This window comes from Bison bison, unplaced genomic scaffold, assembly GCF_000754665.1.
Source record: "Bison bison bison isolate TAMUID 2011002044 unplaced genomic scaffold, Bison_UMD1.0 scf7180017864124, whole genome shotgun sequence".
NCBI lineage: Eukaryota > Metazoa > Chordata > Mammalia > Artiodactyla > Bovidae > Bison > Bison bison.
Genome location: NW_011494696.1, coordinates 491,405 through 501,502, shown reverse-complemented (window position 1 = coordinate 501,502; position 10,098 = coordinate 491,405). Strand labels below are relative to the sequence as shown.

The window sequence follows — 10,098 nt, the reverse complement described above, 5'->3', positions numbered from 1 at the left end:
CTTTATCTCTTTATTAGCAGTGTTTTACCTACAAGTTGGGACGAGTCTCCCCACTCTTAGATTGTGCAGTTCAGTTTGGTTTTTCACCCAAGAACGAAGGAAGAGATTACAGTGGAATTTTCTGTATTATGAGAGTTTTCCAAGTCCACTCCTCACAGTCACCAATGGAGGCAAAGATTTTCTCTAGAGGTTCATATTTCTCATCAGACTCATGGTGGCTTAAAGGAGAACATTAGAGCAGGTTAGCACATATATAGCTAGGTAATCTTCACTGCCAGTGCATGCTCAGAACTCAATCTGTCCTGAGCACTTCAATCGAGGACAGAAGCATGAAGTGGCTTGGACTCCTCGGGCTGGTAGCCTTCTCAGAGTGCATGGTCATGTAAGTGAGGGGACTATAAGTGACATCGTCCCTTTTTTATTTTTGTTTATTCGCGTCCTCTTATTCTTCCACCTGTCAGGGTTAGAAGGGAATGTAATCACTCCCTGACAGTCTAAAGTCAACTCTCACTTGTTGCTAAGTACTTTGCCACAGACTCTGTGAGGCCCTAGGCTCTCCAGGCAAACCTGTAGGATCACACAACTCCTGGGGTCCAGCCACGTCATGTCCTATGTAAAACTGCATTCCTTGAAGTTGTTCAGTGCACATCCTGTGCAACTGTAGATGTGGTGTGAAGAAACAACGTTTCTCCTGTATGTGGTTCTAGGTCTCCTCTCTGGTCTCTCTTCATTTCTGTGTGAATGTGTCTGTCTTCAACTCTATCTCCCTATTTTATCTGTCTCTTTGGATGTCTCTGTGCATGCAGAACTCTCTTAGATTTTCTCCTTTTTAAAAACATTCTTCTTGGCTTCTCTTAACCTCCTTAATGTATTCCCCATCTCCTGGCCTCCTCTCTTCTGCTTGAGCCCAGAAGAAAGATCAGTAGTACTATTTCTGTGCTCTTTTAGCTCTAACAAGCAGTGTGACCTCAGCCAAGTCTCCAACTCCCTGCATTTCAAATTCCTCCCGTGTTTAAAGAGGATGATGAAGCCCTTCTACCTCCCTCCCCGAGCTTCCTTGAGAAGGATACAGTGGGATGACCACAGCAATGATACTGGCTGCCATTGCTGAGGCTTCCTGTATCTCAGGTGCATTATATCCATCATCTCTCTTAATATCCAAGCCATTCTATGTAGGGGATGGTGTTGGTGGGGATTTTTTTTCCTCCACCTTTTTACCAACGGGGAAATGGAAACTTCAGTGGTCATATGCCTTACCCAAGATTACGCAAAGAACCTATGTTCAGACCTAGGTCTTTGCCATGGTCATTGCATGGCATCCTGATAATAAGGTGACACTCATAAAAATGCTTGGAAGGTACACTGTGCCGTTCCAACGTCAGGTATGACAGTCTTTATAACACAGACAGCTGATTGCTGCCCCTTCTTTGTTTTCTTTTCCTCATGGCCGGTGAAAGAATCCCTGTTACGCAAATGAAGGCCATACGAGAAACCCTATGGGAAAGAAATTTGCTGACAAATTTCTCTGAGGAACACCCTTGCAGCCTGTCCCAGAATGCCACTAATGACCAAAACATAATTTATCATCCCCTGAGGAACTACAAGGATGTGAGTGTGTTGGGAGGATGGTGCTCCACAGCGCCCCCTGGTGCTCTGGCTTTGCACTGGGGTTCAAGTGGAGATGCCAGTGGGGTTGTTGGGGTTGGGGCTCCTGCAGGAGGCAGAAACACGGGGGGACAGGGACCCATTCCCAGAGGAGAAGGCAGTCTCATCCTCAACTCTTGGTCTGTGGTGACTGGGCCCAACAATGACCAGGGGGCAGATAAACATCCATTTCTGTGCCAAAGGTGTATCATTAGTTTGAGGGAGATTGTTCTTTCTGAACTAAGTGAGCCACTCAGTTACAGGTGAAGGGTGAACCATGCCAATCAAAAGATAAAGACAGCTTCAAATCAAGTATGAATCCCTAGGCAGAGCAAGTTCAGTCTCAGCAGATCCAAGAGTGATACTGGTAAAAAGTTACTGAGTCCCTATGGCATGTGAGGCCCCCCCCAACCCCCCACCAAATCTAATAGTGTGGTTATTGCCAAAGGTCTAGTCTCTTCTTCAAGAATGCACAGGCCATCCTGAGAGATGGGGAGAGGGTAAATACATGTCTAAATAAAGGGCCACCTGAGTGCTGTTGATCAGACATGGTCTGAAATTAGAGTCAGTGGACTGGGGTGACCTAGGAGAAAGAGGGGCTCACGCTGGACATAAAGGGGAGACTGGAGAGCTTCTCAGATGAAGACACCAGTCTGAATAGAGGCTATGACGTTGGGTGCTTGGAAAGTGATTTCAGGAGACCTGGGAAATCCAGCAGGAGGCAGTACTCGAGGAATTGGGGGTGGAAAGGGGTGGGCAGGCATCCAGGTCTGCACTAACCATCCCTTCCCGGCCCCTGTAGTTAGTCTACATCGGCACCATCGCCATTGGAACGCCCCCTCAGGAGTTCAGGGTTATATTTGACACCGGGTCCTCTGACCTGTGGGTGCCTCCATCCACTGCCACAGTCCGAGCTGCTGTGAGTACCCCCTCCCCATCCCCCGCATCCTGTGCTTGCCCTCCCACCCTGCTCTTTGTCTTTGGCACCTGAAGCACGATCATCTCTTGTGTCTGCAGTGACACACAGTCTCTTCAACCCTCGCACGTCCACCACCTTCAAGCTCCTGAACAACTTCATCGACCTCATCTATGCCTCTGGGCGGATAAAAGGAGTCCTTGGCCAAGACATCATTCAGGTAATGTGGAAACCAGAAGCTGCTGGCCCTGGGAGCAACTGCTGCTTACAAAACAGATGCAGGAGAAGCTGGAGGTGTCTATCCTTCCGAAAGGCCCCTAATGGCTGTAGATCTGCCTGGAAGGACTCTGTCCTTGGGGAGACAATGCCCCTGCTGACATACAAACTCTTGGTGGCTAATGCAGGCAGGGGCTTGGGGTGTGGATTCGCAGCTTCTTTGCCTATGAAGAGCCGAAGGTTCATTATGGTGTGAGCTGAGAGAGATGGGGGAAAAGCACCCACTTTTATATTCTCAGACTGTGCTAGGCATTTTCATGGTAATATCTTGTTTAAAGTGAAAGTGTTAATGAAGGTCCCATACTCTGGTCACCTGCTGCAAAGAGCCAACTTATTGGAAAAGACCCTGATGCTGGGAAAGATTGAGGGCAAGAGAAGGGGGTGACAGAGAATAAGAGGTTGGATGGCATCTCTGAGTCAATGGACATCAGTTTGAGTAAACTCTGGGCAGTAGTGAAGGACATGGAAGCCTTGTGTGCTGCAGTTCCTGGGGTCGCAAAGAGTCAGACACGACTTAGCCACTGAACAATAAGAAACTTGTTTAATCCTAAAACAACCCTACACAGCAGGTACTATGATTAACTCATGATATAGATGAAGGAACTCAAGTGCAGAGAACAAAGACCTTGTCAAAGTCACACATGTGCTAAGCAGGTGAGCTGGGCTGGCTAGTCAGGACTCAGGCAGGTGTGGGGTATTTGGGGTATCTTGGGTATTTATCCCAAGATAAAACTGCTTGGGACCCTGGGGGCAGCCCAGGGCTTCAGGTATCCAGACAGGGAAAGCAGGAGGTCACAGATGTGGGAGGGGCCTGATAAATGGGTTCTCACTCTCGAGGCTCTTTGAGAGTCTAATAAAAACTATGGTGTGCCTTCCCCAAAATGTCTGAGTATTCCACACTCTCCAATCCCGCCACACACGTGTGCACGTATATCCCCAAAAGTTAGTTTTCCAGGCAGAATTTTCAGAAGAACCCTGCCAGTGACATTGTATAATGGGCTTCTGTCTTCTGGGCAGATGCAGAATCCACAATGCACTGCAATGAATTCAGTCTGTTTCTGTCCTCAGATCATAGTAATATTGAAGAGAAAACTACCCTGCTTTCTACTCATTTTGTCCACAAGGGGGAACCATTCAGTCCTGTCCTGAGTCTCGGTTGCCCCACCTGTACAGAAGGCATAAGGCCAATCTGATTCACTCAGATGGTGTTTGCGGGAGAAGTAGGTGTTGTTAAAATCCACAGCCCACACAAATGAAACCCGAATCCCTCTCCCAGCTTGGTCTAACTGTTTGAGGCCAACACAGGGCACAGCCAGGCCTCAGGTCCTTTATGTGGGAACTCTCCTCTCCCAGGCTTCCCTTGTGACTCAGCTGGTAAAGAATCTGCCTGCAATGTGGGAGACCTGGGTTTCATCCCTGGGTTGGGGAGATCCCCTAGAGAAGGGAAAGGCTACCCACTCCAGGATTCTGGCCTGGAGAATTCCATGGACCATATAGTCCTTGGGGTCACAAAGAGTCAGACACGACTAAGCATCAAAGTTACTCTCTGCTCCCACAGATTGGGAACCTTCTCCACTTCAACCAGACCTTTGCCATGAGCCAGAAGCAATCCAAAAATTTTTTTCAAAATGCACCTTTTGATGGCATCCTGGGTCTGGGCTTCCCCAGCCTCGCCATCCAAGGAACCACCCCACACTTTGACAACCTGAAGAAACTTGGACTTATTCCTTACCCTCTCTTTGCCTTCTACTTGAGCAGGTAAGTCTGAGATGACAAACACCCTCTCCAAATCAGCTGAAACATGCTTTTACTTGCATGAAAAATTATAGACCACTTGAGGGCAGTGGCTTGGTTTAGGGGGTAGGGGGAAGGGGGAGAGCAATGGAAGGTGTCAGGGTACAGGTTGGAGGACGGGCATCTGGATTTACTGAGGATTTGATATGGAAAGAAGGAGAGGAATGGTGGGAATATTTCCTTTCTCACTAACATTGCACCAGGAGCCCGGGACCAGCTACACAGTTTGCTGGAGCCAATTGAAAATGGAAATACATGACCCCTTGTTCAACAAGTGTTAGGAATTTCAAGAGAGGATAATAGAGCTTGGGGCTTGCTGAGTGTGGGGCCTCATGGTCGGTGCAGGTCATAGGCCAGTGATGCCAACCCTGGGTGACCCTGAACCCATGCCCTTAGTGCCTTTGGGCCTGGAAGTTTTGAAAAATGAAAGGCAAGGCAAGGGGGATGCCAGACTCCTCTAGCACGGGGTCCTTTGAGGGGATCTCTGAGCACTCAGGTTGTGGGAGGGGACCAGGCCCTCTTCAGAAGGTTGGGTGGTCAGAGCCAGGCCAGGCTTCAAACTTCTGTGGCACTGATTAGATGGTGACAGACCTGGGTCAGGTACTCAACCCCTCAGTTCCTCAATCTCCACATCTGTAAAATGGGGACCACGGTAGTGTCTCTGATGGTGGAGAAGCACAGCCCTCAGACAGTGCTGGCGTTACTCTCCTCCAAAGAGCCCCTCTCTCACTTCTCTCAGCAGCTGGAGGGAAAATGGCAGTGTGCTGATGTTTGGTGGGGTGGACCACTCCTACCATACAGGAAAGCTCAACTGGGTACCAGTATCCCGAACCCACTACTGGCAGATAACCATAGGCCGGTAAGCCTCACCCACCGAGGGCCAGTCCAGCAGCGCTCCCACACGTGTGCACTGACACGCGTAGACACACACAGATTTAACACAGTTTCACACACAGACATGTCCAGCCACAAAGACACACATAGAAACACCCTCACAGGCACACATATAAACATGCACAGGCACACAGATATACACACATGTGGCCAGACACGAGCACAGAGACACACAGGCACACACACAAAAAGACTTACACCACCCAAGGGACCATAATCACCCTAGGCCTCCTGACCGGCCCTCTGGCCAGGGTCCTGAAAGGGTCCAGAGAGGCCTGTGCAGCTTGGGAAAGGCTGTACCCACCGTGCTGTGAGGCGGGCAGCATGGTTAGAGGACCTGACTGTGTGGTGAAAATAGGATCAGGGTGAATTTCACCAGCCTGAACAGGGTTGTGTTCAGATGACCAACTGTCCCGGGCTGCCCGGGATTGAGAAGGTTCTTAGAGCACAGAACTGCTGGTTTAAAAATAGGGAAAGTCCTGGACAAACAAGGAAAACTTGTCTCCATAGAGAGAAGCTACCTAGCAGTGGAGAGAGGTTGGCTGCAGTCTTGAGACCTAAGAGCATCTCTTACAAAGAGACACTCCCTCTATCTGTAGCTACCTACCTACTTTCTGGGGCACACAGTGGGGCAGGGCTTGTTTCAGAGAGAATCAGGGAGCTGGGATCCAGGAGTGGCCTGAGAACAAGGGGCAGTAATTGATGGGATTCTATGTGATACCCTCAGACAAAAGCTTTCCTGTCCTTTGGAGCCCTCTGGGTTAGCTTGAGCATCCCCTGGCTGGGACCCTCAGTGTCTGAGCCGGATGAGGGGCTGGTGCTGGGAGACAACCTCTCCCAAAGCAGCTTGTGTCTCCCCCACCACCACTCTAAGAATCTGGGGCCCCAGGGAACCTCCATCTTCACCGTGTGGCTTGACCCATTGTTGACTGGTCAGACACCAGATATAAGTCTCTGAGTGTTCTTCATTCATTCACTCAACAAACGTACACTTGCGTCCCTTGTGTGCTGGCACTTGGGGGAGGCACTGAGGATACAACTTGCCCTCACATCTATGAGGCAGACGCACATGAAATGAGTCACACACATATTGATTATCACTTTGGTACATGATAGACACGAGGAAGAGTCTACAGAGACTGAGCAAGACAGGAGCCTGATCTAGTCTAGGGTGAAGACTTTCCTGACAAAGTGACAATTAATCAGGAACCTGGAAGATGCGGAGAAATTAGCTAGACAAAAGGGTTGAGGGTCTTCTAGGAAGGGCAACCAACACGTGCCAAGGCCCTGAGGCCTGAAAGAGACTGGTGCATTCAAGAACTGAAAGGAAGTCAAAGTAGGGGACATGACCAGAGCAAAGGAAAACAGTGAAGGGCAAGAGCTGAAGGGCTGTTCAGGAGATGGTCAGGGAGGGGCAGTCGTGGGGGAGACTTCAGAGTGACCATGGTGTTCGCTTTGTCCCACTTTCTCTCAGCATCTCCATGAACGGGAAGGTAATTGCTTGTAAACGTGGCTGCCAGGCTATTATGGATACTGGGACTACATTCCTGCTTGGCCCAAGTAGACACATCACCAAAATCCAGAGGCTTATCCGCATCAGGCCCTTTGGAAGTCTGCAGGTGAAGGGTCATGCCACAGGGTCGCTCCCAGGCTCCCCAAACAAGATCAGCTGAGCTGACCTCTCTCCCTCTTTCTCTAACAGTACACAGTTCCATGTAACATCACCAGCACCCTGCATCCTCTCATCTTCACCATCAAGGGCATCGACTACCCAGTGCCCGCTCAAGCCTACATTCATAAGGTAAGGGGCCAATCCTGAGGGCTAGTTCTCAAATCTGGGACTTGCGGGAACCCTTGGGCTGTTGGTGGGAAGAGGGCGCCCTCTGCAGGCCAAGTCAAACCATTGCAGATGCTGCTGTGCCCCTGTGGCTGGGCCAGTGCCTCCCACAAAACCAATCACTTGAGAGTGAAGGGCAGTCTGGGACATCCATCCTCCTGAAATAAATGTGGAGACACCACTCCGTGCTGGCCTGGTGGGAGTCACAAGGAGAAGGGAACACTAAGGTCCTCAGTTTCAGTTCAACCAGAGACCTCAGATGCATGAACATGGAAAGTCAGCTCTAGCAATCCCTGAAATATACCAAGTGACAAGAAGGATGGCTGGGGACAGTCCCAGTGTGCTGTGCCATCATAGGGGTTAAGAGTTTCCCTTCCCATCTTGAAAGTGTCCAGGTTGGGATGATATATTACATGGTAATCCTAGTCCTCAGGTGCAACTTCCCCTTGCTAAGCCCCAGCACCCCCTTGGTGAGTTGGGGTACTGACCCCTCTGTGGGGAGGTGGATTATTAAGGTGAGTAAAGGCTACATAGTGACTGCTCAGCCCCAGCACAGAGTGGAGGCTTCATGTCATCTCCCTGTGGGAGTTCAGAGCAGGCTGATGGGCTCAAAGAAGGCTTTGAGGAAGAAAGCTTCAGTAATTCTAAACCCTCAGCCTCATGGAGGAACGAGGAAGCCTGCTTGGGTTAAGGCAAATCTATACCGGATTCCATGCAAATGGCACCCCTGGGGCCTGTGCAAAGGGGCACCGGGGACAGATTAGGGGTGATGAGGGCTACAGACTCGGGGAGCATCATGGTAAGTCACCCAACCCAGCCTGGAGTGGCCAGGGAGGGTGAGGGTGTGCCCAAGAAGACTTCTTAGAGGGCCTGAGTGAAGTCTTAAAGACAAGGGTTGGGAGGATCAGGGAGAATAAAAGGCATTCTCTGCAGAGAAAAGAGTGAGCAGAGGTCAGAAGGAAAGGAACAGCAGAATGTGAGGGAACTTTGGGCCATTATTGTTCTTTTTTTAAAATTCATTGAAGCATTGTTCATTTACAATGTGTTAAATTCTGCTGTACAGCAAAGTGTCGGTTACACATATACGTATATGTATTTTTCATATTTTTTCCATTATAGTTTATCATGGGATATTGAATATAGTTCCCTGTGCTATACAGCAGGACCCAATTATCCACCCTCCCTATATTAGTTTGCATTTGATAATCCCAGATGCCCAATTCTCCCCTCCCTCATCCCATAGGTCTTGGCCTTTCTTGTTCTCGGGTGAACCCCGACTCCTGCAGCTGCTGAGAAACCCACTTGATTCTTATCAAAGGAGGGATATGAATCTGAGAAGCTTCCAGCTCTTGATCTTGATTGGGGGAGGCAAGTAGGGGCTCAGACTTACTGGTGTGTATTTCCCTCTACCCCAGAATTCTCAGGGCCTCTGCTACAGCACCTTTCAGAATGGCAAACAGCAAAAGAATGAGGCAGAGACCTGGGTCCTGGGTAACATCTTCCTGAGGCTGTACTTCTCAGTTTATGATCGGGAAAAGTACAGGATTGGCCTGGCTCCTGCAGTGTAAATCCAGGCTGCTACAGGAATCAGTCAGGCTCACACCAAACACACACTCACTCACACGTAGGGCACTCTGGCCCAGGGATGCTGGTGAACTGTGCTTGGTGCTCTGCAAAGCCCTCGTCTCGGGAAAGAATGAAGGATTTTGGGATTTCCTTGATGACTCAGTGGTAAGGAATCCACTTGCCAATGTAGAAGACAGGGGTTCAATCCCTGATGTGAGAATTTCCCACATGCTGTGGAGCAACTGTGCCCCTGTGCCACAACCATTGAGTCTGTTCTGGGAGCCTGAGTCTGGGAGCCACAATCACTGTGCCCACATGCCACAGCTACTGAGGCCCGAAGGTGCTCTAATGCCTGCCCTGCAACAAGAGAAGCCACCACAGTGAGAAGTCCACACACTGCAGCTAGAGAGTAGCTCTTGCTAGCCACAATTAGAGAAAACAGAAGCCTGACAGCAAACACCCAGCACAGTCAAAAATAAACTAAGTAAATAAAGAAAATTATTTTAAAAAGAAAGAATAAAGATTTCATCTCAAGGTGCTGATATGAATGGGGACCTCTCTTTGGGTCAGGGGGTGGCAGTGCATCATACCCAGACAGGGCCTAAAATCAAGTCTGAACCACCAGTGAGAGGAGCCCGACTCCAGCTGGATTTCAAGAAAGGGGAGATTTATTGGAAGGACACTGGGGATCCAGGATGCAGGAACCAGAGCAGATCCAAAGATCTGTGACTACTGTTGTTCAGTCACGAAGTCATGTCTCACTCTGTGCGATCCTATGAACTGCAGCACTCCAGGCTTCCCTGTCCACCACCCACTCCCGGAGTTTGCTCAAACTTATGTCCATCAAGTCAGTGATGCCATCCAACCATCTCATTCTCTGTCATCCCTTTCTCCTCCTGCCTTTAGTCTTTCCCAGCATCAGGGTCTTTTCTATTGAGTTAGCTCTGCACATCAGGTGGTCAGCTTCAGCATCAGTCCTTGCAATGAATATTCAGGACTGATTTCCCTTAGGATGGACTGGTTGGAACTCCTTACAGTCCAAGGGACTCTCAAGAGTCTTCTCCAACACCACAGTTTAAAAGTGTCAGTTGTTAGGCACTCAGCCTTCTTTATGGGCCAGCTCTCACATGCATACATGACTACTGGAAAAACCATACCTTTGACTATACAG

At 49.4% G+C, this 10,098-nt stretch overlaps 1 protein-coding gene across 1 annotated transcript; it reads left to right on the top strand.

Annotated features, from left to right (window-relative positions):
• The first annotated feature begins 329 nt into the window (after window positions 1–329).
• LOC104988338 (pregnancy-associated glycoprotein 2-like) lies at window positions 330–8,929 on the top strand. The gene is given in 10 exon segments (XM_010839618.1): window positions 330–382; window positions 1,458–1,608; window positions 2,447–2,534; window positions 2,537–2,563; window positions 2,662–2,780; window positions 4,395–4,594; window positions 5,373–5,489; window positions 6,999–7,143; window positions 7,227–7,325; window positions 8,777–8,929. Coding segments are annotated over 10 exon segments (1,152 nt in total).
• Window positions 8,930–10,098: the final 1,169 nt, after the last annotated feature.